The following is a 27,795-nucleotide window of genomic DNA, read 5'->3' as shown; positions in this document are numbered from 1 at the left end:
ATGATTGGATGCTAAAATCAACATGGTCCCAAATGCTGTGAGACACAATTGGCCAAGGCTGTCTGCAAGTCCAGAGGAACCATCTGCACCTTTCCTAGGAAGAGCCAAGGTACCTCCTGCTGCTGCCATCCTGCTCCTGTGGGATCCAGCCAGGCATTCCCTGCCAGTGGGAGCTCATCAGGACTTTGTGTTGTTCTCTGTCACCTTTGCCAGGACATGAGGACTTTTTTTGTCACTGTGCTGCACATACACAACCCCAGAGTCTGGTATTAAATAGATGCACCTCTGCCTCATGTGCTCTCAGCACTCTGCTGATGGTGCTGGCACGGCTCTGCCTGTGCCCAGTGAAGGGGTTTAGAGAGATTATGTGATCCCTGGGGATTTCTGGAGGACCTGAAGGTCTGTGGAGGGGTTTACTTGATGTTACCTCTGTGTTAAGGAGTGTAAGGAAGACACCACTGAATGTGATAAAAACACATTAGGGGTTACTGGTGGACAGGCAGGGGGAATTGTCATAAAATATTAGGATCTGCTGTTCTGGGACATGGTTTTATCCACTGTCTCGTGGCTGTCACTGGTAACTCTGCAGCCTGGGGACTGGCTGCCTGTGTAAGTTATAGAATCACAGAATCATTTAGATGGGAAAAGACTTCCAAGATCACTGAGTCCAATCTTTGACCAATCCCCACCTTGTCACCCAGCCCAGAGCACTGAGTGCCACGTCCAGTGTTCCTTGGACACATCCAGGGATGGGGACTCCACCACCTCCCTGGGCAGCCCCTTCCAGTGTTTAACCCTTCCAGTGAAGAAATTCCTCCTGATGTCCAACCTGAACCTCCCCTGGCAGGAGGTGGTAGAATCACAGAATCATGGAATATCCTGGGTTGGAAGGGACCAGCAAGGATCATCAAGTCCAGCTCCTGCACAGGACACCCCAACAATCCCACCATGTGCCTGAGGGCAAAGTCCGTGCGCTTCATGTCCCAGCATTGAAGGACAATATCAGCGGGAGCTGTCTCCATGGCAGGCAGCTGATCCTCATCTCCCAGGTCCTCCATCAGAAGAGAAAAGAAACAGGAAAGTGATCCAGGCTGTTTCTGCCAGCCTGAGTTCACGGGTCTCCCACAGATGCCTCCCTTACGTCACGTGCACGTCCTCGCAGACGGTCTCTACCACGGAGGACCTGTGGGTGCTCTCAGCCTCCGGGCTCTCCTCAGGGGCCTTCAGCTGCCTCCTGAAGTGAGAAAACACCCTCCTCAGGGAGGAATTCAGCTCCTTGCTCCGCAGGGCGTAAATGATGGGGTTCACCATGGAGTTGAGCAGGCAGAGGGTGCTGCAGAAGGCGAACACCTTGCGCAGGCGGTCGCTCAGCCTGGAGAAGAAGCTGTAGATCATGAGCACGAGGACGGGGGACCAGCAGAGCACGAGGACAGCCAGCACCATGACCAGGGTCTTGGCCAGCCTCACGTCCATCCTCATGCGGGTGTTCTGCTTCCCGGCCTGTGCCTGGTGCTGCTCCATGTAGGCCACGTGCTGGTGGGCCCTCCACAGCACGTGGGCGTAGGCGTAGACGATGCAGCCCAGCAGGAGCAGGGTGAGGCACACCCAGCCCGACAGGTAGTTGTTGTCCACGAAGGGGAACAGCTCGGAGCAGGAGGAGTCCAGCGTGCAGCAGTTCCAGCCCAGGAGGGGCAGGGAAGCCACGGCGGCGCAGGTGGCCCAGAGCACTCCCAGGGCTATCCAGGCTCTTCTCCTCGTCATCAGGAGCTTGTACTCGGAGGGTCGGCTGATGGAGACGTAGCGGTCCAGGGCTGTGAGCAGCAGGCTGCTGAGGGAGGCAGAGAAGGAGGTGTTCACCCCTCCCAGCTGCAGCAGGAACGCCTCCTTGGAGAAACCAGTTCCGTTGAACACGTGGAAGTTCACAAAGCTGCAGACAAAGATGATGCTGGCCAGGATGTCAGCCAGGGCCAGGCTGCTGATGAAGATGTAGGAAGGCTTTTTCCTGGTCCTGGGGGAAGAGAAGATCAAGTACAGCACCAAGGAGTTCTCGAAAACACACAGTGTCCCAAAGAGGCAGCACAGGGTGGCAATGCTTATCTTCTGTGCCTGTGTGCTGAGCACCATGAAGCACTCCATGGTGCTCCCGCTGCACTTGGAGGCGTTTTCAGGAATCTTACAAATATCCATGGTTGTTAACTGGAGCTAGGAGCTCACAGAGAGCCTTCCTGCTTCCTTCTGCTCTTCCTCAGATGCTCTGAAAAAGGTAGAGGGGAAGAGGACTTACACAACAGGCAATAAATTCAACCCAGACACATCCCCCCCTTTAGAGGGAAGCGAGCAAAAGGAAAATAGCCCATGGGGACCTATTTTCTGGTCCACATCCCAAATGCTGGAGCCAACTTCCACCCTTTCCCAGCAGAGATCCAGGCTTTGTCTGGTGATGTAGCTGAGCCCCAACTGTCACAGCCCATGGGTACAACGTCTGCACCACATCCATTCCCGTCCTGGTTCCTCACCACAAGAGGGAAGCAGCAACACTGGGAATTGCACAGATCCTGGGCCAGTTCTCACCAGTCCTCCAGGATTCACTGCTCAGGTCACTCTGTGGCAGCAGAGTTGGGTTTTTCTCTCCACTTCTGCAGCTCGATGCATTTAACCCCTTTCATCTTCCTCACACTGAGGGGCTTGTCCTTCAGGTTGTTTTCTCCCATCCTTGCTGTGGGTTACACTGGTGTTTAAACCAAGTGCACTTCCACTGAGGGCTCAGTTGTGCTGCCCCAGGTTACAGGGAACAAAGGCTACAGAGAGCAGTTGAAGAGGCAGCTCTGGGATACACTAAACCTGCCTGATTTACAGCAAGATGATGTGTTCCAAGTGCCAAGCATCTGCTGGAAAGTCCCACAGGACAGGACCCCATTCTAGAAAGCATCTGCCTGGCTTTGAGTGTCCAGAATCCTTTATTCAGGCAATGGGACCATGAGTTCCCACTGCTGGAGGAGAGCACTGACCTGACAGCATTACCTTTTCCCCAGAACAAACAAGTCACTATCTCTCCTTCCCCTCAGCTCTTTTTTGAAAGGGGCAATGTGCCAAACACGTGAGGCACAGCTGGGACTGTGACAGCCACAGCTCCCTGGGGAGCAGGGCAAGGGCTGGGCTGCTGGGCTGGGGGCTCCAGCCACCTGTAATCCACCACCTGTGGTTTCTCTGCCTGTTTTGGGAAATCCAGCAAAGGCAGCAGCTGTTTGTAGAGGTGACAACAGCCAGCACTGACCAACAAACCTCCATCCACAACATCTGACACGTATTTTATACCTGACCCCGTGACTTCCTTCCCCACTGGTTTCCCTGACACTCATCCCCGGTTCTGTTGTTTGCAGCAGTCGCAAAATACCCTCGAGCTTCTCAGTACTTGACATGCTGCCCAGGAGGTCTTGGAGAAGAGCCTGAGCCCCACACTTCACTCCTGCTGCCTGTGGGGCTGGAATATTGGCGGCTCCAGGATGTTTGGTGTGTGGTACAGGCAGAGCAGGTCTATCCTGAACTGGATTTCTTGGCATGTCAGGCTGGAGGAGTCCTGGACTTTGGCTGACATGTGGCTCAGCGTTGCACCAAGTCTCTCTCCTCTTACATCAGGGCCTGGCATGGGGTAACAGGACTGGGGATGTTGCACTCAGATCTCAGAGCTCTCGTTTCCTGCAGCTCTTCACAGGAACACGACACGGGCAGCTGGAATCACCAACTGCTGTTATTAAACCTGACAACATCTCTCCCTCCAGAGAGAGGTGGATTTTAGCAGACAGATGGACTTTTCATATCACAGGGCTCACCAGGGACCACCAGGGTAACAACTGCCTCGAGTATCCAAACCTCCCCAGCCAAACTCCAGCATCCAGACCAAGACATCCCTTAATTGAGCAGACTCCAGCATCACCTTGGCATCCCTTACCTGCAGCCAGCATTCCCAGGGCCATCATAAATCCTCTAATCTGAAGTTGTGCAATATCCAGCTAACTTTCTTAGGAGCTTGAAAACTGCTGAACACTGGGCAAGAGACTGAAGGCAGCAAAATGCCATCCCTGATATTACATTGCTTGGGGAGAGAATTTGGTTATAATGGTAAATAACTCCTGCACTGCCTGTCCCCCTTTTTTGTTTGCTTTTTTTTGGACATAAAGCTGCTTTTTCGTGCCCAGGGGACATTTCCCTCTCACCAGATGAGCTCCTGGATTTGTTTGTTCATGCCCCCTGCCTCCTGCACAGCTCAGCTCCTGGGAAACACACCAGCCCCTATCTGGGGAGAGTTGATCTGCAGCATCCTCCACCGGGCAAATCCCACATCCAGGGTGGAAAACCCCTTTCCAGGAGCAGCATCTCCACCTCCCTGGGAATTCCAGCCCCGCAACCAGCCCAAGGAGCCCAGGGAGTCCCAGCTGACAGCTCAGCTCAGCAACAAAGAGTAAAGTGGCTTCTCACCCTCCTTTCACTTCAGGAGCTGTGGCACAGAGGGGCTGGTGCCCTGGAAGGAGCCAAATGTGGATTCCCTGGGCTTCTGCACAGGAATAACTCTGTCTGGCACAGTGTCTCCTGCCAGCAGGATCTCCTGGGGGGGGAATATTTTGCCAAAACAAAGCACCCTTGCAATGGAGAACCCCCCCCCGACAGTGCCAGCACCACCAGCAGAGCCCCAGGAAACAACACCCCGAATAAATGAGGAGCCCAGTTATTAGGAACAGAATCCAGGAATGACATTTGGGAATGCAACATATTCCTGATACAGCCTCAGTGACTGCAAACTCTGCCCAGAGCAGCAGAGAAACCTCCCTCTCCATTAGATCTGCTGTGAGCCCACTCACTCCAGCCTAATAACTCCACTGGCTTTGGGGGAAATTAAATTTACAAATGAAAAAGTCCTTTTCCTTCTCAGTGCATTGCTGGGATTGATTCCAGCTGTCAGACTTGCAGTGCTTCTCATGCAGCAGCACGATTCCTGCTTCCACTCCTGCATTTACAGAGCCATCACAGCATCCTGGTGATTAATAAGTTACATACCAGTTGCTTAGATAATGTAAAATTAAGTTTTCCTGCTGCAATCAGCCAGTGCATTGTGCCTGCAGCACTCTGAAAGTCTTGAATATTTCATGTTCAGAATTTCTGAGAGATGTATCGTTACGATAAAATGTCTTAAATGATCCCCTAATATGATTTTTGCAAAAATCGTCATTAATGCTTGGATATTTCACTTGCTGAAAAAGCAAAATACCTTCTGCTTTACAAATATTTTGGTTTATCTGTGATTTCTTGTTTTAGTAGCAGAAGTTTTTCCATTATTTTGGAAATAGCTGTTCATCCCAGCCTGTCCCTCTGACCACATTAAATACTGGGGAGTGGAATTCCCTCCCTGCTGTAGGACCTGTCTGGCACAAATGTCACACTGAAGATCATTTGCTTTATTTCTTTCCAGAGTCCAGCTCTGCCCACGTGTGACTGCCTGGGGGGGACAGTGTTTGAAGCCCAGGATGGGGTGGGTGCAGAGCACCTGTGAGGGCCAGTTTGGGTACAAAACAGGGGAAAACGGAGCTGCCCTCACTCCACCAAAACCACCATGCACAGAGTCAGAGTAAACACTGAGCTCAGCATCACACTCCTCCCCGTGAGACTTTTGGAAATACCTGGGACACACAGAATCATGGAATGGTTGGGTTGGAAGGGACCTTGAAGCTCATCCAGTGCCACCCCCTGCCATGGGCAGGGACACCTTCCACTAGCCCAGGTTGCTCCAAGCCTCGTCCAACCTGGCCTTGGACACTTCCAGGGATGGGGCAGCCACAGCTTCTCTGGGCAACCTGTGCCAGGGCCTCCCCACCCTCCCAGGGAAGGATTTCTTCCCAATATCCTGTCTAAATCTGTCAGCGTGAAGCCATTCCCCATCGTCCCATCCCCATAGTTCCTGATGAACTCATCCAACATTAATATTTCCAAAAATCAGCTGTAAAGACTTACCCCACAGCCTGCTATTAAGCACTTACCTTTCATCCTCTCCTTAAGAAAGAGTTCGTCCTAAAAACCAGTTTCCCCCCCTTTGCCACACGCCGCAGCTCATCCCGAGCAGCCGCAGGAATCTCTCTGTGCCGCGGAGCCTCCCCAGCCCGCCCCGTGTGTGGGCTCTGGGGGCTGATGTGAGAAAAAGGCCCCTGCCGGATGCTGTGGGGCAGCAAAGGCAAACCACTCACCTCCCCGCGGCTGCTCGGGGGCTTCCCACCCCTCTGGCTCCCAGGGCAGCCCGTGCAGCTGCGAGTGGCGGCTGCTTCCCTCTCCTCTCACGCACTTCTGCTTTCAGTTGGCTTTCTTGTACCACTCTGGTTTATTCCCCCGGGCTGGAAAACCATCAGTGCGAGTCCTCCCTCTGCTTTCTTGCTCTTTCTGTGAATGTGTGTTGGGTTATCTTTCCTTCCCCACTTCCCCTCCCTCTTGGGTGTTGTGTTCTTCTGCCTGCTACTGCCACATCTCACAACCGCTCGAGCGCTCCTGGCTTGCTGAAACAATTCTCTCACTCCATCTGATTCTTCCACGTACCTGCAGCGTTTGAGGCAAGAGACAGTCAAGGGTCTCTTCTGATTTCTCTGGGGAAGTGGAAGAGGAGGGAGAGGAAAAGGCCTAGGAGGCAGATATGGAAAAGTCTGCATATACCTGGCTGTTTCAGGGCAGCTTTAAGGGCAAGCTCAGAAATCTACTGTCTTTCAGCCCCGTTAACAGCACAAACTTCACTTCTCTGTGCTTCTCAAAGTGGGGAAGGCCCTGCTTTGTGCACACACTCAGCTAATGCCAGAGGAATGAGTTGATTTTCTCTCTTGCAAGAGGAAGGGAAGGTCTTCAGTGACACAATCCCGTGGTGAGGACAGACCCAGGGCTGCAGAGCCTGCAGTCACTGCTCTACCTGCTCTCAGCCATCCTTCCTCCCATAACCACTTCCCCCCCTCGGCTGGGCAGCAGCTGCCTGGAGCTGGGTGTGGGCAGGTTGTGCTGGTGCTGCTGGAAAGCAGGGACAGCTGCTGGGTGACAGCAGGGCCAATGTCGCTGTGTCGGTGGGTGGAGGCAAGTTTGCCCCAAATCCCAGAGGAATTGGCCACATATGGTTGTGTACAGACCATCCACGCTGCAGTGGGGAGCACACACAGTGCAGGATGCAAAGCAAAGACGTGATCCTTGGCCCCTGGACGCACTTTACCCTGCTCTGCCACCCTACAGAGCCATCCCACAGCCCCTTCTCAGCACCAGCAACCTGCCTTCTCCAGGTGGGAGCTCAGCCTTCCCTCCTGCTTGGGTCCCAGTTCCCCCATTCTGGGATGGTTTTGAACAGCAGTTACACCTCGTGCTCTCCGAATCCTGCTTTGCCTCTTTGCCCTCTGCCGTTATTTGTGGCCCAGGGGGGTTCCCGGCAGCCGGAGCTCGGGCGGTCAGCGATGCTCGGCTGCCCTCTCCAGGGAAACCTGCAGCGCTCGCGGGGCATCGGCGTGTGAAGGCTTGAGAAAAGAGGCAGAATTGGGAACCCAGCGCTTCCCCTCGGCCCCTGGCCGGGAAAAGGGGATTCCCAGCTCACCGGGGCGCTTGGACACTGCAGGGATCTGCCTGACCCTTTAGATGCTGCTCAGGGCTGGGCGGGTTTGGAAGCCCCTCTCTGGATCTCGTGTGTGGAAACCACAATAACAGTGAAAGGCCTCTCGTGCTGTTGTGTAAGCGGAGGAGAAGAGGTGGGTTATCAGCTCGGTCTCAAAAAATAAGGGCTTCCATTTCAGTTCCCACGAACTGACAAATTTTCCTTTGCAGGAACAACTACGAGAGTGTAAGGAACAAGTGAGAAACAGGAAGATGCTTTATACTATTCCTGAGTACAAAAAGCAGCTCTCAGTCCCAAACCATTCCCTGCTCTGACACAGCTTCACATCCAGCAGGATTCTGTGAAATATGGACCCAAGTTTCCTCTGTCTGCAGGCAGAACTGTTGTGTCACAGCAGTCTGTGTTACAGGAAAGAAACATTATTATAGCAGCATAGTTAAAAGTTTGTATTTTGAGTCTCATTTATGGCAAAAATTGTCCTGACAGGGTAAAGGAAAATCGTTAAAGATGACTTGTAATGTAAGGGCTTTTTATTTAGCTTGGATTTTTCCCCCTGGCATCGGCTGCAGCTAATCCAGGTGGGAATAGCCCTGCTTTGGGAACACTCAGGGTCAACATCTGGGGTCAGGGATCAGCTTTACCCTCCCATTCTGCTTTTGCCTTTTTTTATCTGCTGGCCCCAAGCAGAAGCACAGCCAAATCATAACTGCTGGGAACTGAAGGAACACCAGAAACTGGGGAGGGGATTGGCTTTCAGTGGCCTCTGGCTCAGCTGGGTGGCATTACCTGAATTCAGTGTACCTGGTTTTATGGCATTTAAGCCAGAAGCACATTCAGGTGTGACTGAGCTGTTGCACAGACAGTGGTGCAGAGGTTTGCTGAGCTCTTTGGGGCAGTCTTGGCAGCACTTTGCACTCCTGGCCTTGCTGCCAGGAGCTGAACTGGATCCTCCCAAGGCTGAGCAGAACTGGCAAGTGGGCAGACGGCCTTGGGAAGGGATGCTTTCCTTGTGGGCCTTGCACAGGTAGTAGCCCTGGCTGCAGAGGTGTCTGGCTGTTGGGTGCCCATCTTCCTGGGGTGCAGGAGGGGCTGGGGCTGTGTCTGGTGAGCTGCCATCTCTGGTCCTGCAGCGTGTTGGGGGAAAGGGTCGAGGAAATGCTGTGCAGGCACTGGGGAAAAGGGACTGTGAGCTTGGTGTTGCTCAGTAGTGGTGTGTCTGTCTGCAGAGCAGAGGGAACACCCCAGGGCTGTGTTGGGACACAGCTCATGTGATGGGACACTCAGACACCAGCCCTGGCAGGAAGGGTGTCTGTGCCTTGTGGGAGGACTTGCTTGTATTTCTCTGACTGTTGTGTTTGCTGAAGCTGAATTTGAAAACTGGGTGGCCCAGACAGGGCAGGGAGTGGAGGCACTGCTCACCTTGATAAGGTGTGACTCAGAGCCAGGTGAGTGACTTTATATTGCACTCTTAGAGGAAATGCTCAGAAAAAAATAACCCCAGACTTATTCTGCTCCTGGGAGCAAACAGGGCCTGTCCAAGGGGTCTTCCTGTGCCCCAGGTGAGCTGTTCCTGCTGCAGAAACTCCTCTGCTGCCCTGTAGGAGGAGGGTTGAGGGTGGCAGTCTTATCCCTGCTGATAGGATGTGAACCAGGCGTCTTGATTTAAAGGGGCTGAAGGGTCCTGCAGGGTTCTGTGATGCAGGGCTGGTGGAGTTTGAATGGGAGCTGTTGAGACAGAAAACACACAGGGTGTGACTTGGGAGTTGTGCCTGGAGGTGCTTTTATTCATGGAGTTCAGATGTCATTTTCTGGAGCTGATGTACCCCAGGTACTGGTGGACACTGACTTAATTCATGTCTACAGATACATAGAAAATATCATTAGGTCTCCTGCTTTTGTTTTATTTAATGTTCTTATGAGGAGCTTTAAACAATTAAAGTACGTAAGTTTATTGCATCGTTGGGGTTCTTGTTCCTCTTCTCTATTTACTCTGCAGAGATTCAAATATCCACCCAGTTCCTGTAGATCGTTGCTGTGGATTTCCTGAGCTTTATTTGAAGGAGGAACAGGAGTCCTCTGCCTGACAGAATAAAGGATATTCTAAACATTACTGTATACTCAATGATCTCATGCAGATTTTCAAGAAAATACAAACTCAACACATTTCTCACACGAGGAAACTTGGATGGATTGAAACCCTGCTTAATGTTTGACTCAGATGGAAATGTCTGACTAGTTTCAAGTGTGTCATGGGGCTCTGATAGCTGTACAAAGTAAACATCTTGGGCTTACTAAAAGTGACGTAGTGCCAGCAACTTGTCACTGTAAAACAGAACTGGGGCAACGGTTCACTGTTAACTTAACAAATGATTCATCCGTGCTGCTGACTTCCTGCAGGATCCACCACAGGTAATTCCACTGAAACCCTCCAGCGGGAGTTTTGGCATTCCACAAACACACGAACGTGTAGATGCTCCAACGTGGTGAGACCCATCCCAGCCACAGCTGGAAGAGGCTCAGTTTGGGGCTAATGAAGCTCCAGGGACTTTGTCTTCACTGGAACTTCGGTTCAAAGTGCTGGTTGTGGCAGTGCCAGCACAGATGGAGCTGCTTCCCTGGGCTGGATTAACATTTGCTGTGAGAGGGAACGGAGATGCTGAGTGAAAAATAGCAGTGTCCAGGGAAAAGCTTGAATTGTTGTCACCGTGGCAGCAAAAATACAGTGGGGAGATGAGGAGGATTTGGGTAATGCAGAAACTGGCTCCCTGGGAACATGAAGAAAGTCTGTACTCGTTGCAGCAAGCCTTGGATTACATGAGGAAGCAGAATAATCCTGACAGAGCAGACACTTGCACAATAGAAAAACCATGTACATGTTGTGAGAGGAGGTAGTGGAGCTGAGGTCACTGAGTGCGTGTCCCCACGTGGCACAGCACAGTCGGGTTTGGAAGCACTGCCCTGGCTCTGGAGCTTGGTCTGTGGCAGCTGGAGGGCTGTGTGGGTATGAAGGGTGGGCACAACATGGTCCTGGAGGCAGCTAAAATACCTCAGACTACCTGTGAGTACCTGAGGGGACTGTAGTGTCACAGGCTTTGGAGCAAGAAGTCTTATGTTGAGGCCTTTGGAAAAAATAGAGGGGTTAAAAATAATTGTTTGAAGGAGCGAAGTAGCTTCTCTTGAAGGAATCTCAGATTTTGATGATAAGGGGGACTGAACCCTGGATTCAGTCTGTGCTGTGTCTTCAGGACACGGTAGGAATTTGAGAGCTTCTATCCCTATCAGGGTTACCATGGCTCTGGGAATATCTCCTTTTCTTCCGTTGCAAGATTGAAAACCAGCCCGAGGCTTCAACAGCTGAAGTGTAAAACACGGGTAACTGCAATTTGGGCATTGTGGTGTTCGGGATATTCTGGACTGCCTGTCCTTTTGATTTTAAAAATACCCCTTTGTGAATTTTGAACTCTGAACAACACAATTTACTGCAGTCACTGGGTTCCAAGTGTGCTTCAGCGGAACAGCCCCTGCACAAGTACAGCATTGGTTTATCCCTGACATTTCCTGCTCCTGTCAGGCTAAATGTGTCAGCCCGACCCCGAAACCAGTTCTGAAAGACGAGATGTTTTTTGAACTCTCAAAGACAGTGAGGAAAAACTGCCAGACCTTGTGTCATCCTTGATCTGGATTGAAAAGTATATGGATGTTCTGCTCCCCAGACAAGGGAGCACGTTTGCAGCCTGTAAAATGCTGTTTTTTAATCCCAGTGACATGTCCTGACTTGAAAACATCTACACACTGAGATGAGATTGTTTCAGCAGAAATAAACCAAAGATAGAACCAAAGCAAAAATCTGCTGATGTGCATTATAAGAGAGTTGCTTGAGATAATCAGTGGAATTTCAAGGCTTAATGGTTTGGCTACAACAGATATTGTTGTCTTCTATCTAAAATGAAAGCTGCTACAAGGATCTCAGCCATAACATTGTGCCAAAAAATCCAAAGCAAAGGGAGGAAAACAAAGTAATTTCAGCTTGGTTTGTGCAAACATACAATAAAGAATATGAACAAAGGTCAGGGCTTGGGTATGTCAACACATCTCATGTATTAAACATGTTATGCAGTTTTTTTAATAACTGCATAACAAATACAAACTCCTTTACCTTATCCTGGTAGTGCCTGAAGACCCTGGGGTGGGTCACAGCCCCGTAACACCAGGTGCTGATCAGTAAGGAAACACTTCTGGTTTAGATGTTTTAGGGATAAAAGAGCAAAGAGTAGCTTTTTCCATTTTGTAGCTAAAAATGCAGGGTAACTCAAGGAACCCAAGGGGTCTGCCTGTACCTCAAAATAAAAAAATCTGAATGTTCATGTGTTGGTTTTAACTGCTGCTTTGATCTAGTGGTGCTGGAACTGAGCTAGTTCTTTTCCATTTTCTTCGGAAATTCTTTTTTTTTGGCCCTTACTGTGGTGTACAGTGCTCAATTGGCCCCTCAGCAGTGGGCAGGGAGCACTCTTAAACCTGCAAATTTTTAACATATATTTAATGTTTGTTCACCCTATAATTGTAAAGGCCAAATCTTGTGGGTTTGGGTGTAAAATTATATTTTGAGGATAAGTAAGAGGATGTGAATATAAACACGAACTGCAGCTGCTGCCAGGGGCTTTGCGTTCCCACAGCAGCAGTTTAAACCCGCGGAAGCTTTTGCCTGTATTTTGACATGAAATAAAAAATCCCTCTACGCTATTTTTAATACTTTAAATTTAAACATTAAATAGTTTAACTAAGCGCAGGTGTGCGGAATTGGCTCAGTGAACCCTCTGACACCAGAGCGCTGCGGGATCTCTGAGGGGCCGGATTTTACTCTTTGTTCGCTGAATCCCCTCGCACAGCCGCGGGTTGCGTGTGTGTGTTTTTGAGCGTTTTTCCTTTTTTTGTGTGTGTGTGTGTGAATTATTTTACATCATTGAAGCCCCAAGCGGCAGCTGGCGCGGGTGTCCCACAGCCTTTTGTTGTGCTAATTCCCGAGCGGGGCTGAGCGGAGGGGTTGCTGGCAGCGTGTCCCGGGGCTGTGGAGCGGAGCCCGGGGACCCTCGGGCGGCACCCGGCGAAGGGGTCAGGCCGGGCGGGACAAAGCCCCACAGCCGCTCCCGCGCTGCCCTTCGTGAGGGGATTCAAATGGCGGCCCCGCCCGCCCGCGCGCCGCGGCCGCTCTGCCCCGGCCCCGCCTAGCAACAGGCGGAGCTTGGCGCCCATTGGCGGAGCGAGAGAGCTGCGCGCTCCTATTGGCTGAAGGCGCGGGGAGCAGCGAGGGGGGAGGAGGGTGAGGGTGTTAAACCGCGCAGGACGCGGCCGCCATTTTGTGAAGGAGCGAGAGGGGCAGCGCAGGGTGGAGGGAGCTTTGAGGGTGGGGGGGTTGGAGATTGACGGCGGAGCAGCAAGGGGTCGGTTCCGAGTGGCCCGTGTGTGTTGTCTCTGCTTGCGGGCGAACGGAGCGGACTGAAGTCGGTAAGGGCGGAGCGGTGCGGGAAGGGCCGGGCGCGGCCGCCGCCATGTTGTGCTCCGTTGTGGGGCGGTGGGGACGGGGGGTCCCGGCTCCCCGCGGGCTCGGGGAGAGGAGAAAGTTTCGAGGCGAAGAAGCGCCGGTTCGTGGGAGCAGCAGCAGCTGGGCTGAGGCTGGTTATATTCCCTTGGTTTGAGTCCAAACAAGGCGAAAGAAATGGAGATGGGCGGCTCCTCTGGAGCTGAGGGAGGGATGGGCTGGGGGGGCTGATGAGTTTGGAGATTTACAGGAGGTGAACAGATTGGAGTGACTCGAGATTAAAGTCTTAGAGATTACAGGAAAGTACGAGCCATGGGCTAAACAGGAAGTCGGTGTAAGAGTTAATAAGGAATTACTTGCCTAACGAAGGTAAAAAGAAAAACAGCTGACAGATGAGAAATGGAGCTCTGTGATGCTTGGGGAGTGCAGGGGGTGTCACGGGAAGTGTTGGGACAATTGGGGGCAGTTCCTGTACTGGTCCCAGTTAGGTGGGTGCCTTCTCCAGGGGCAGTTTACAGGGAGGGGTTTCTTTGTGCTCAAGTGATCCGTTGAGCTCGTTTCCCTGAAGTTAATCCCAAAGTATTTTACTTTTTCCACATTTAAAAAAAAAAAAAAAGATAAGGTTCTTCATTACCTATTAAAATGCTTCTTAAGACAGAGAGTGAGAGAGCATAATAAAAAGGCTGTTACTGGTGAAATGCGAAGTATGATGCTGAAGTTTGTATAAGCAGAGTAAGACAAATACTGCCTTGTCTTTTGGGTGGGGGTTTGTTTGTAGCATGTTGTCATTTTTAGCAAGAGACACAGCTGACTGTGAATTTGCTGCTTCCCCCCCCCCCAAATCGAAACAATCGTTTCCTTACTCTGACGTCAAATTTTCGTCTCTTTTCTGCAGCGGGACTTCTCCCTTGGAGCTTCTGTGCCGAGAATCCGATGTTGGGCTCGGCTCCCTGGCTGAAGACAGCACATCAGCCCATGAAAACTTCTATTCCCAGCCAAAGGAAGGAGTCCAGCACAAGGCAGCACCTGTTCTTTCAGGCTTGGAAGCAAGAAAGGGGGCAAGAGTTGGAGGGTGTGGAATCTGAGAAGACAACTGAGAGGTAAATGGGGGTGGGAGAGGGGAAATTACTACAGGAATGTCAGCAGAAAGGTGCTAAGCACCATTTGATGGTGTCTGGCAGTTCAGTTACAATCTGGAGATGGTTTTCAGTTCACTTTGGGTTTATCAGAGTAATTCTTGCACTTACCAGGAAGCCTGGAGGGAGTGGCTTTCTCAGTGCAAACTTTGCCCTGTCTCTAGGTGTAACAAGCTTGGTTTAAATTTCTCCAGCACTCAGTAGTAACACCTTTTATTACTCAAGTGGCATCCAGTAAAGAAGTAAAAACCACTACTCAGAATTGATACAAGTTTTGGTTAGACTGATTTGTGTCCCCTTGCTTAGAATCTGAACATTCTGTGAAATATCTTCTGCTTAAAAAAAAGAGTGATTAAAAACTCACCCGACTTTTCTCCCTGTTTTTACAGGTGACATTTAAGTTGAAGATGGGTGGTGGAGAAAGATACAACATTCCAGTTCCCCAGTCTAGAAATACCACCAAGAACCATCAACAACTTAAAAACAGGCAGAAGAACAAAGAGCAGAACTCGCAGATGAAGACCTACATGAAGAAGGAAAGAGGACGTGGAGGCAGCTCATCCCCTGGGGCATGGCAGGCCATGCAGAAAGGGGGCAAGAGCAACGTTCCCTTCCCCAGCAATCCCAACAATCACAACCTGTTGTTCACCCCCCAGAGCAACCAGAACTATGCTGGAGCCAAGTTCAGCGAGCCACCCTCCCCAAGTGTTCTTCCTAAGCCTCCGAGCCACTGGGTACCTGTTTCTTTTAAACCTTCTGACAAAGAAATTATGACATTTCAGCTGAAAACATTACTAAAAGTCCAGGCTTGAGATGTAACTTTTCCTGATTTTTCAGAAGTGATTTAAATTGACAGGGTTTCAAATCTGAGCATTGTTATTCCTAACTCCAGCTGCACAGGTGTGTGGAGCCAGGTGTTCTTGCTGCATGTAGTTAGTCACTTGGAAGAGGGGTGGAAGTTTACATTCCCCTCATGTTTTACCTCAAAAGTTCAGTGCTGTGTTCACGTCACTGTGAAATAGGTATTTTTCTCTAAAAATCAATCAAATCAAATCCTGAACGGTCACCGTTTATTGTATTTATTGTAAGAGGAAATGGGACTGTCTCCCAGAATTGGAAAATTGTGATTTGAATCGTTAGAAAACCAGCTCTTACCTAACTTAATGCAGCATGAACTGGAAAAAAAAAAAAACTGCACTGAAAGCTTTAGTCAGGTTATTTGCTGCTTTTCAGACTGGTGTAAAATTGTGCTAAACAAACATTCTGTGGATTTGCTGAGCAGAAACCTCCCCCTGGGCACAAGGTGAAGCACAGATGATTCTCTTACCTGTACCTGTGAGCTTTGGTGGCACTCCTGGAGTGGGGGATGAGCATTTCAAGCCCGTGACTCTAAATCTAGAACGTCCTGAAGGGATGGAAGAAGTCCAGGCAGATGCCTCTCTCCAGCTCCAGCAGTGCTTCCCGGGAATCTCCACGAGTCAGAGTGCCAACTAAAGACTTTGCATTGCCAGGTGACTGCCAAAAAACTCCCCAAAAATCCCTTGGATGCCCACTGCACTGAGGAGTTCTAAACCACGTTTTTCTATCAGTTTTTATAATGATAAAAGGTGAGGTAGTTCCTTAGACTGGTCTTAAATTGGTTCCCTTCTAATAATTAACAGTAGTTTGGGGCAGGTATTCAGTGTTTTCACAGGGAAGACAGAGCCATGTAAATACATGTAAAACATTGTAGCATATGTAAATTTATGCTGGGCTTTCCTGCACAGAAGTATTTTTAGTACAAAACTGCTGAATGTAAGATGACCATGTTGAGTACGTGGCCTAGTTTAAAAAAAAATGTTATTTTGTTTAAAAAAAAAAAAAAAAAGGACATTTGTGGCTGTGCCCTTGCACTTCACATGCAGTGAATATGCACGTTGTACTTCGTTGTGAGCTCATTTTTTAAGGTTAAATCAGTGCAAAAGAGGCTTATTTAGATTTTTTAAATAAAATAAAAAAAACTTAAAAAAAAAAAAAATAGAACTGATGGAAGTTTCAGCTCCTCCCGTTGAGAATGTGGAGGAGAGGTGTGTGTTCAGTGATGAAAAAAACACTGATATGTTCCAAATCAAGTGTTCAGTAAGAAATGCAAATGCCTGGGTTTGGGTGCTTGATAAAACCGAAGGATTGTAACCATTTTGTGTTTTGGAAATGCATCAATGCTCTGCAAGACATCAATTTCTCCCAGTATTTGCTCAAATCCTTCAGCAACAGCTCCTGTGCTGTCACATTCCAGCTGATCCTGCAGCAGGAACAGCTGAACTGTGAGAACAGGATCATCCAGGGTTCTTTCAAAATACAGGAATTACCAAAAAAAAGTGCTTTAGTTTGAAAGGGACTTTGGCAGATTGTGAAATGTTCTGAGGTGTCTTTCTGTACATTCCAAACACAGTGGCAGCTGAATGTTTACAAATTATTGCTCCCAATCAGATGGAATTGGCAGTCTCTAAACCTGTGTTGTGACCTGGACCATCACCAGAGTCTGAGCTGTATCCCAGTTAATTATCTGTTCTTCATTTCAAATTGTCAATTACCAATGGTGTTTGTACAAATTGGAAACAAAAAAAAATTAAATAAACTTTTTTTTTTTAACCCCCTAAAAGCATCTCTTTGTTTTCAGATGGAAATGGGAAAGTGGGATGACATAATTTTGGCAGCTCCCTTCACAAAGAAGGTTTCTTAACTGCAGCCTTTTCCTTCATGCCCTTCCAGAGGTTTGGGAACACAGGGCTTGAAAATTAACACTAATTAACATTCCTCACAGAACCAGAACCTGGCGACACTGGGGCTCCATCTCCCACAGACTAATTAATTAAGTCAGAAGGTGCTCTCAAGTTATAGTCAAAACTTGTACATTTTATTCCCAATTCACAGGGTTATTTGCACAGATGGAACACAAAACTCAAGAAGAAAGGATGTGGATGAATAAAACATCAGCATCTTTGATCAAACACACTACAGGGTACAGAGTCTTCCCTTCCTACAATAGTCTCATCAGCAAGAGCATCTTTAGACAAATATTATAGCAATGGACTACAGACTTTTTAAGCAAGTTACAAGATAAATGGAGAAAACCAGCAATTCTCAATGGGTGATTATGTCCTAAAAATGTGTCAATTTATCCCTTTGTATTTCAGAATGTTCGTCTGCACCATCCCTGGCAAAGCCGCGATGGCTCCACTGCCCTTCTCCGAGCACGCTCCGGGCTCTGCCCCAGACTGGACAGGCAGGAAAAAAAGCTCTGTCCGAGCAGAGAGCTCAAAGTAACATTTAAACGGAAAAATTCCACTTCCAATAAAACCATGATACTGTACATTAAACATCTTGAAAAGACATAGAAAGGATAACATTGAGCTTTCAGAGACCAGTCTATCAGAGTCCCTAATTAAACACCCAGCTACTTAACCACTAAATTGAAGAGTTTTAATTACCAGTTGGGTGCATGGACTTTAGGTGAAAAAGAAGTTCCAATAGAGCCTTCTATGACTGCTGCCACCCATCGATTTGCTGCAGATACTTTAGAGCACAGCCATTATTTCAGCAGAATATTATTATTTTTTTTTACACACTACTTCAATTCTACAAATTTCGCAGGAATGACAAAAATCTAGTTTACCACAGAAAAAAAAAACGCAATTCCCACCGTTCTTGAGACTCCAAAAGAAAGATGCCTAGACATGATCTTTTGTAGCCTGCAATGTTCTTGCATTCCAGCTGTGCATAACCTGCAGGAAGCTTGCACAAGACAGGCTCCTGCTTTTTTTAGGGCAGGACTAGGATACCTGCATCAAGGAAGGGAGATGTTATCTAGATGGGCTGTGGCTTGACTTGCATGAATGCATAAACATTCCCTGCCCTTTTGGCCACATCCTGCTAACTCGTCCCCAACTGAAAGGCCCACAGAACAGCTTCTTCACAATTTTTCCATGGGAGCAAGAACTAGGACAACATCTTTATTCATGCACTCTTGAAACATCGTGGGTTTGTGTTCGGCTTTTCTGGCTTGTTCATATACACAAGTCAAGTCAAAGTTTAGTCCTACCTCTGGGAGAGAAAGAAAGAACCATCAGAACTGGCAGACACTACATTATACTTGCAATGAACTGGATTTTCAAAACAAAAAAAAAAAAATTAAACTGTGCTATACATAAATGTTGAGGCACACAATATAAGGACATGCTGACACAATAGTAAAGGAATAGTTACTGTTATTCTGCAGACTCAAATCACTCAGCCTGGGCTCGGAGATGTTCTCCACCCTCCTCCCACTGATCCAGCTCTAATCCCAGCTGGACTAACGTGAGCATTAACGACCTTGCAGGTCCCTGACAGAAACAAACCCTGCTTTCCCCACCACAGTCATGAAGACCCCTTTTAAGCAGGATTTAGTCATGAAGACCACACAGATAAAGCTGAAAAGGGTGGGGAGTTCTGCTGTTACAAGCACAAAGCTGCAGGATAATTCACAGCTCAGCTTACACAGTGTAAGAGTGTAACAAACTAATTAAATGCTTTACAGAGCAGTTTTTTTCTTTGACTGGTGGAACCTCCTCCAGTGCCAGGAGGCAGCTCCATCTCTGAATGTCACCAGCAAAGCTTTGTCACCTCCCACAGAACCACTGCTGGCGCCAGTTTTGATATGGCAACTATAAATTGATAAGGTGACACTATAAATTTGATTCTATTAGCACCTTCAGTTGTTGCTTTTATGTAGTTCATTACCCGGCTAATAACATCTGAATTATAACCATAGGACAAGTTCATCCAGCAATAATGAAAGTTAATGGTAAATAAAATTCAATATATTAGACTAAAACTTATGCTTATCATTCTCATTTTGTCTCGTACCCCTTGAAAAATGTGACATGACATTTATTCAGATATTAAACGATAAATTCCTGCCTTTACTGAAATACCATAGGAAGGATTTTACTCCATAAGGGGTGCATAGCTCTATTCCTAACCATGCTTTGGAGTCAAATTCTAAAGCTACAATAATTCCAGTGGATCAGTATTTCCTTCATTTTTTTATTACAGCATGTTTGCTAAATTTACAGCAAGCAGAAAATAAGCTGGGTCTGTAGTTATTTTGATCAAAACATCGATGTTTTAAAGGTAGTACACAATATTTGTTAAAAAGAACATATAAAAATACCTTTTTAGAAGCCTCTATAAGAAAGGAAATACAAAGTTTAATCCCACAACTTTCCTCTGCTAGAGCTGCACGCTACTGCTACAGTTTTAAATAGACTTTTTGCTGTTTTTTAAACTATACATCCAGGAAAGTCTACAAAATTAAAGGAATGTGCATATAAATGATTGCATAGCAGAACATGAACATTAACTGCAAACAGTAAAGAAAAAGTTAGAAATACTATCAAACGTACAAAGATTCTACGATCAAACCCCTAAAGCACGTTCCGATAACTCCAAAGCCATCTGCACTTCTTTAAAGGCCCTGCTGAAACACTAAACCCAAACCCTAAAACATTTCTCTAAAAAGGAACTTTTGGAAATCAATGTCTTTATATGCTAGGACATCAGACAGCGAGGAACACTGAATGTTTGATGCCGGCTTTTGAAAGTAAATAGAGGGAAAAAAAAAACCCAACGCCAAAAGCCATTTCCATAACAAAAGGATCTTGCCTTCTAGAGAAATACTGGTGAGATTACACACTGGGTTTGTTATTTTCCACATTCATTTTTCTAAATATACTGTATTAGTGATAAACTACATAGCTAGAGATGCAGCTCTTGTTCATAACCAACTCCAAACGTTTGTTCTGAAGTAAACCAAAATCTTGTAACCAAACCACTATCAATTCTGAGGAAGGAGTGATTCAGGCTTGCTTGGCCAGCTGCTTTTTGCTGTGTAAAAGCAAGCCTGGTTACCCAGGAAGAGAGATGGCTACGGTTTGATACCTATGAATACACCAACTAACCACAGGAGTCATTGGCATAAAAGTTTAGTTCTTATATACTGTACACACACAACTCGAAACAATCTACTTGTATCTAACAGCAGGAAAACTAAGCAATTTTATGGTTAACTGCTCACTAAAATTTAGAATAGATACAAAAACTGCATAAAATGTACATACAACCTAATATTCAGTTGCTCTGCCGTTTGCTGAAATCTGAATTTGATTTTCCATTTCAAGGTGGGGTTTTTTTCCCCCCCCTCACACCTTTAGTAGCAGCCGGGCCAAAGGCAGTGAAGCCTCTGTCCCGACACGTCACGACACTGCACAGTCCAACTCTCTCCCCGTGTTGTACACGCAGTGTCAGTACCATCTCTCCAGGGTTAAAGAGAAATCTCCAAAATATCTCTCCAAAGGGCTCCAATTACCACCCTACTGGTGCTGGTGGGCACGGAGAACACCGAAACCTGCCCCGGAGCCAGGGGAACAAACTGCCAGGCTGATTTCCCAGCAGCCAGTGTTGCACTACAACTGTCCAGTTTTCTGCTCTCTCACAAAGTTTAGCGTCAAAAGAACCAGTTAAACAGTTGGTTTAACTGCTCAGCACAAACTGGTACCAATTTCTCTACGGGTGTGACATTTGTAAAAGGACAATGTTGCAAGTTACGATCAGTCGACTCATCACCAATATCTAAGCATTAAAAATGCAAATCTTTACAAAAATATACATAGAGACACCACAACCAAATCAGTAGCTGCCCATGACATGTAACCAAGTGGACATTCTCTCTCCCTCTCTCTCTGTCTCTCTCTCTCTCTCTCTCTGTGGCTTCTCAACACTGTTTTAATTTTAACCATTGTGGGCTACAGGGAAAACTGACAAAGAAAATATTTTTTAGCACTGTTGCAACATCATATTCCTGATAATTTAAGTAAACTGAACTGTGTGTAAATGAATCTTACATGTCTAAACCAACATGGAAACACTGTTAGTGGCCACTGGACTTGGGACTAGTCCAAGACCTCGATCTGGATTTTGACCTAGATCTAGAATGTGATCTTGACTGTGATTTGGATCTAGCTGGTTCTTTTTTTCTCGACTCCTTCTCATATCTTGAGCTGGACTTATAGTGTGTTTTAGAATCTGTTTTAGAGGTGCCTCTAGATTTGGTGTGAGATGCAGACCTAGACCGTGATTTAGCCTTCATTTCTTTCTTGGGCTGTGACTTGGATCGTGATCTTGAATTGGACTTAGATCTTGAAAAAGATCGATTGCGGTGTTTGAACCTATCAGAATAAAGGGGAGAGAGGAGATTTGAATGTAAAAACACTATTCTTACACATCTAGTACATCAAAAATTGTTTACCGTTTTTGCAGGAGAAACTTTTTTTTTTTTTTTTTAACCCTATAGTTAAAGGAATACAGTGATCTAGCTTTCAATTCAAAGGGTGTAAAAAGTGTTTTACCTATCATTGTCCGAATGGCTTCTGCTACGACGAGGTCTTCCCGTAGGTCTACTGCTAAAAAGGCACATCAGAAAAAGTAAACGGTGACAAATACCTATGCAGATACACAAATGCTTCATAAATTAATTTTCAAGCTGTGCACTTTTAAATTATTCTCCAGTGAAGCCCAGAGCCATTTTCATTCACTGCCTCTGATCTGATGCAGCATGCAAGATATGCAACTCCCACAGGCTACTCCCACGACAGAAAAGGATTATTCACAATTTTATAACAATTAAACAGTCAATGTGGTGTTTCTCCTCCAGCAGGCTGCTGTGCAGCTGAGGCCAAACACACACTACACACTTACTTTCTGGGACTATAGGATCTTCTATAGCTGTAATCAAAGGAACGACTCCTAGACCGTCTCCTCTCGTAACTCCGACTCCGGGATCGCCTGTATCTGTCATAGTCATCGTAACGAGAGGAACTGTACAGGTTTCTCCCTTCCTTGGCTTTCATTTGATTTGGTGCTGTAAAAAATAGCAATACATAAGTTGAAAAAGATGCCCTACTTTCCCCCTTAGTGACTAATCCATATATCTGGTGTTTAGCAAACGCTCGTTTGTGATTCTATCAGAGATGTTTACGAAAGGACACAAGAGGCCACTTTATGCTGCTTTAACCACTGGACAAAAATTAATGCAGCCTCGTGGGCATTATAAATCTAGAAAAAAACCAAATAAAAACCCCCTCAAAAACAGTAAGAAAGGACTAATGCTCCATAAAACCAGAACACAGAACTGGCAGAGGTGATTTCAGGCCAGCTGGAAACTGGTATGTCAGGTCAAACCCATGACCGAGACATTCTAACATTCCTGAATTTACCCAATGAGTGAAAGCTAACAGGGAATTAATTAAACACTCATTTTCCTGATTACACAGCACCAGGCATCACACCTGATCCACAGCTTTCTTTAATGGTTAAAAGCCAGCTTATATGGAGGCATCAGTGGATGCCAAAGAGAAGTTTGATTCCAAAAGGACCCCCCAGTAAAACAATGCACATTCAATCTGTAGCTTAGTTATTAAAGTAATTAAGAATGAATGAACTTATTAGTGTTCCATTGTATTTCCTCTAAGCAGCACAGCTCTTTTCTCTGTATCAAATCCCACTCTCATTCAAACCCAAAGACCATGCTCTAAGTATTTTAAACATCCCACACTGTAACAACCACTGTACTAAATGCCTTTAATTTTTATGCTTAAGTGCTGCTGCTTTACAACATTAAGGGGGATTTAGTTAATGTTGTTCAGAAGCTTATTAGAAATCCCAGTGTTTATAAACAGGACAGAAACTTGTCCTTTAGAGTGTAAAATTTCCATTGACTTCAACAAAAGTTAATTGTGTGTATTTGAGGGAAAACTGGACAGTCAGGTTGCTTCTCTGAGAGCTGTAACTAAAGATCTTTAAGGTACTTTTATTCCCAAGCAGCACACAAGTATAACAGTCCTGGTTTAGATCAGCAGGTTTGTGCCAGGTTTACCAAGAGCACGTTTTGGTTTTATATAATATCTGTACCTCCCTGCAAATTAAGACTAGGTACACAAAAAACAGATTTAGAAGACCTAAGTTTTCTTTACAGTTAGCTGTTCAGAAAAGCAGGATTCTGTTCCCTGTTGAACTGAGATACCTTGAAATTTACTTTTATCCTGAAACCAAATGGAAATGAACACATTACCTGAATCCTGGAAATCACAGAGAACTGCACAGAATGCTCCTAAGAATGACTGTGGCAAGTGACTGTTGCACTTAGTTATCTGTTTATAACTAAAACGAGTCATTAATAGTTACTGGATAAAAAGCAAAACATCCACATGCTATTTACATACAAGTCAGAACACATCAGAACAACCAGTAACACGTGTAATGCTGTCTGGTGCTAAAATTAAGGGTAAAATCAGAGTGTGAGGAAACACACAGAAGGCACTTACTCTTCCGATCCCCCTGTGCAAACTGGATTTCTATTTGCCTTCCACAAATCCACTTTCGATCCAAATTGTGGAGAGCATCCTCTGCATCACGGACATCTTCGAATGTGGGGAGTGTTAAGGTACTTGGGAATTTGAGCAGTTTACACATTTGGTATTTAAAATAAAAATAAAAGTCAGTTATTTTCTAATTTTACAGGCGGCTTTTGTTCAAGTTCTTTTGTCATGCTACGCTGTGCACTAGTGAATTATTTTTTTTTAATTAACCACCAGCTGAGAACTCCTGTAATAAAATTAAACTCTCATAATATGACCATGAACTTATCCATCAGCAAACAGTTGCTCTGTGATACTCTTAACTTTTCTCTTCTCCCACTTGTACTTATGCAAAGAAAATAAAGGTATCCTTTTCCAAATACACTTATTAATGGTCATTTAGTTCTCTCCACTGCACTGAGTTTATTCAAATTAAACCCTATTCCTAAATTATGTTGGACACACCAACAGTAAATATCAACATTAGAACCGGGATAAAGCTTTACCAAAGTGGTTTTAAATTTCTGTGTGTACAGACCTTGCCCAGGCTGAGGGAAGAGCAGACCCTGCCAGCCCTGCACTGTCAGTCAGGGCCAACGTGCAGGGTCACACGTTCATTTTCATGCTGCAACTTCCACACCTGCTCCAGCTACGGGACCCAAAGCAGCGAGTTCCCTTCTCCTCGAGGCAACTCAGTTCTCAGCAGCATCAGCTCTGCAGAAGATCAACTGCCCTGCTGCAGCATCTCCCTCGAGAAACCCGGTTTCATTCAGACCACAGTTACAGGAGCACTCACAAGAGAAATATTACAGGTTTTGTCAATGGACTAAACCAGAATAATTCATCAAATTACTGCTTACATGACAGACAGAAGAAAAACTGTTATTCTGTAGGATACATCAGGTATGACTCCTTTAATCTTGGCCACCATTCAACTTCATCTTGACCTTTAACTCTTTAAGTGCTTGTCAGAAGGACTTGTCATGAGATGCTTGGCCAAAAATGACAGATGGCTTTATCTTTTACTTTGAAAAACAACCTTTTCCCCCTTTTGCAGATAAAGCGAAGCTTTGTCTCCCATTATGGCTTGTCCTTCTTCCAGCTTTTCTTTATTTTTTCTTTTCCCAAACTCTCCCTTCTCTTCAAGCCTGATCCTTAAGAGGTCTTTGGCTTGTCTACTTGCCTTAATTGTTGAACTCTACTCTAAAGGTTCTTTCATGCTTTCTCTTTGGGGTCGCCATTACTGTACAGCTTTACATTCTGAGGCAACAACAGAGGACAGCAAATTAGGGGACAATATTAAAGAAAGAAGTTCACCTAATTTTTTTATACAATCTGATTTTGATCAAGTGATTCCAGTTTCCATTTGTTAAATTAACAATATATTATATTGGAATACCAGCCACATTTTGCTAAGCACAACTTTACTTACACACCAGTGATAATTAAAATGTGGCAGTGATCAATTAAAATTTTGAGTCAGTGACAAATTTGCATTTAAATCATATAATATTAATTTCAGTGACATAAGCAAGCTTTTATATTACTGGACTTGATTTAAGTTTTGCAAAAAAGGCAAAGAACAATTGAGAGAAGTTAATCTTCAAAAATAACGAAACACCACGACATAAGTAAGACACTTATTAGATACAACACAAAAGTAAACTGCTTTTTCATTTAGATTGGTTACCTCTTACACAAACTTGAATTTCAAACTTCAACACCCCTCACTAATGAGCCATCTGAAGAAAGGATATTGAACATAAGCAAATCCTCTGGGACGGCGAGTGTAGAAGTCAAGTGGAACGTAAACATCAACTATAGGCCCATAACGACCAAATTCACGGCGCAAATCTTCAGACCTGGAACATCACAAACAGCTTATATGGCTTTTTTTCACTGTTTAAAGTGTTAGGAAACACCCACCAGATTTTAAAAAAATAAAAATCTAAAATAAATATGACCAACTCTGGTTTTTGGAAGCAGCTGGGAGAGGAGGAAAGTAGCAAAACATTTTGGGAGGGGAAAAAAAAAGTGTTTGAGCAATTCAGCGTTGGGAGAACATTGGGATTCTCTGAATCATTCAAGACTCGGGATGCTCAAGATAAACCCTGGCAGCTGGAAACCAGCCTTCAGCATAACTCAGAGAAGTATCAACTGAGGAGTGATGCACATCAGTTAATTCAAAGCAGGAGGCACCAGCAAAGGTTGGCAGAAAGCGGAAAAAAAAGGACTGTTAAGAATTATTATTATTATTCAAGTACCTCACGTAGCTCAACAGTCATTTTGCAACACCCAAACATCAATTATAAGATCCAAATAAACATTACAAGAGTAAACCAGTCACCCAAACTCATTTGCATAGAATAATCAATACTTACAACCACATCAAATAGAACAGATCTCGAGTGAGCAACTACTCATGCCCTCGGGACAGTTTTTCCAAGGAACTGGCTTTAGAGATCTGGGACAAAACCGTCCAAGTGCAACTATCCCTGGAACAACCACTCTGTCCTCGACAGAGAGGTTTCTTAACCACATCAGCTTCTTTACATGTACTTTTGTGACATTTGAGGACAAAAACCTGTATGAGAAAGACTAATATAATACCATATTTAGAGAGTAGAGTGAGTTACTACCGGTTTTTTTAGTATTTTTACATTTCTCTTTCTCACCAGTTGCGAAACAAATCTCCACACAGTCAGTGCTGGCAGAAGGGAACTACAACAACCAGCACTGAGATCTCACAATGAAACCATCTGCAGGAACACTGAGCTACCTAATCACAAGCTTATGGTGAAGCCTCAACAGGATCCACATAATTTTAAAGAATTTGGAAGTAATCGTCCTCCTCCTCAACTGTTCTTGCAGTAAATTAAACGACTGGAAAGAGAAAATTCATGCAAAAAAAAAAAAAGAAAAAAAAAGTTTATTTTGAAGCTATTTACACTTTTGATCACAAGGTTCCTAATTCATTCCATTCCACCGTGCCCACGCTGCTGTTATTTGCTGAGCAACTTTGATACAAGTCGTCCAGGCAGAGAGTTGGAAAACTTGCATTTTGTAGAATTATACCTCACAAGGGACTTCTATAAAAATTCTACAAAAAATCAACAACACACGAGTGCTCTGACACGGGCACTCCGCACCAAAATGCTCTATAAATGTCCCACAACTGACAACACTAAAGGAACACGATAAACTGCAAAAGAGGAATGGAGAAAACTCGCAGCTTACTGAAAACACCTAAATAAGAACCCGTGTGATCCGTACTTCGAGATTATTTTAATTCCCTGTGAGGAGTTCTCTCACTGCACGTTCTTAGTCCTCACGGGGTCTCGCTACAGCGCGGTTATAACGGAGAACAAGCGCCGCTTCCCCCGCTCCCTCCTGAGCATTTAACGCAGGAACATTCCACCTGAACCGGCTGCGGTTCCCGCACTAACGGAACCGGCCACGCCAGGCATTTTGGGGCACAAACGCGCTATTTTCTCACAATCTAACTACAACGGTGCTTTTTCAGGAAGAGCATTCCCAGCTTCGGCGGGCCAACATCCCGCTTGGAATCTCCCGCTCAGCGGCGGGTGCGGGAGTCTCCACTTTCTCGCGGCCCAGCTTTGTTCTGGAAGGCGCTGCCTGGGGAAACGGGATCCTCGTGGAGAAGGCGGGGAACGGGCAGCACCGCGAGGAGCGCAGCGAAATGGATGGTAGGGAGAGAGGAGGGAGGGAGACAGGAATGCGGGGGGAGAGGGAGAGCGCGGGCCGGGCTCGCCGCGGGGGGACCCCTGCGCGCGCGGCCTAGCGAGCCCGCCAAAGCCTGCGCGAGCCCCCGCTCCGCCCCCACTCACCGGGTGTCGTCGGCCACGTTCCGCACGAAGAGCGAGGTGTTGGGGGGCCGCAGGTAGCGGGACATGTCGGCGTCGGCGGTGAGGGGGAGGAAGGAAGGAAGGAAGGAAGGAAGGAGGGAAGGAGGGAGGGCGGCGCGGCCCGGGCGCGGCGGGAGCGGCTGAGGCGACCTGAGGGGAGCTGCACCGCCCGCCCGCCCGCGCGCCGCCTCTCGCGAGACTTCCC

General features: G+C 46.4%; 3 protein-coding genes across 8 annotated transcripts; 1 reads left to right on the top strand and 2 right to left on the bottom strand.

Annotated features, from left to right (window-relative positions):
* Window positions 1–889: 889 nt before the first annotated feature.
* Window positions 890–12,775, bottom strand: CNR2 (cannabinoid receptor 2). Of its 2 annotated transcripts, none has more exons than XM_032709899.1 (2): window positions 6,234–12,775; window positions 890–2,254 (listed from the first exon to the last, which is right to left on the bottom strand). In XM_032709899.1, the coding sequence occupies exon 2, from the start codon at window positions 2,185–2,187 to the stop codon at window positions 1,138–1,140; it is 1,050 nt and encodes a 349-aa protein (XP_032565790.1). In that variant the 5' UTR covers window positions 2,188–2,254; window positions 6,234–12,775; the 3' UTR covers window positions 890–1,137. The 2 variants fall into 2 exon arrangements, with proteins under 2 accessions (XP_032565790.1, XP_032565791.1); XM_032709900.1 differs by lacking the exon at window positions 6,234–12,775 and adding an exon at window positions 2,572–3,178.
* A 180-nt stretch (window positions 12,776–12,955) lies between these two features.
* Window positions 12,956–16,561, top strand: PNRC2 (proline rich nuclear receptor coactivator 2). The gene is made up of 3 exons (XM_032709835.1): window positions 12,956–13,120; window positions 14,050–14,254; window positions 14,680–16,561. The coding sequence occupies exon 3, from the start codon at window positions 14,698–14,700 to the stop codon at window positions 15,100–15,102; it is 405 nt and encodes a 134-aa protein (XP_032565726.1). The 5' UTR covers window positions 12,956–13,120; window positions 14,050–14,254; window positions 14,680–14,697; the 3' UTR covers window positions 15,103–16,561.
* A 598-nt stretch (window positions 16,562–17,159) lies between these two features.
* On the bottom strand, window positions 17,160–27,795 carry SRSF10 (serine and arginine rich splicing factor 10). 5 transcript variants are annotated; one of them, XM_032709832.1, is made up of 7 exons: window positions 27,573–27,767; window positions 25,482–25,586; window positions 23,692–23,795; window positions 22,067–22,229; window positions 21,718–21,771; window positions 21,436–21,537; window positions 17,160–18,373 (listed from the first exon to the last, which is right to left on the bottom strand). In XM_032709832.1, the coding sequence occupies exons 1-7, from the start codon at window positions 27,635–27,637 to the stop codon at window positions 18,355–18,357; spliced, it is 612 nt and encodes a 203-aa protein (XP_032565723.1). In that variant the 5' UTR covers window positions 27,638–27,767; the 3' UTR covers window positions 17,160–18,354. The 5 variants fall into 5 exon arrangements, with proteins under 5 accessions (XP_032565723.1, XP_032565724.1, XP_032565725.1 ...); XM_032709833.1 differs by lacking the exon at window positions 21,436–21,537 and having other exon boundaries at window positions 27,573–27,795; XM_032709834.1 differs by lacking the exon at window positions 21,436–21,537 and having other exon boundaries at window positions 21,718–21,768; window positions 27,573–27,776.

The sequence above is a fragment of the Chiroxiphia lanceolata genome, chromosome 24, assembly GCF_009829145.1.
Source record: "Chiroxiphia lanceolata isolate bChiLan1 chromosome 24, bChiLan1.pri, whole genome shotgun sequence".
NCBI lineage: Eukaryota > Metazoa > Chordata > Aves > Passeriformes > Pipridae > Chiroxiphia > Chiroxiphia lanceolata.
The sequence above is the reverse complement of the archived record's forward strand: the minus strand, read 5'-3'. Positions and strand labels throughout refer to the sequence as shown.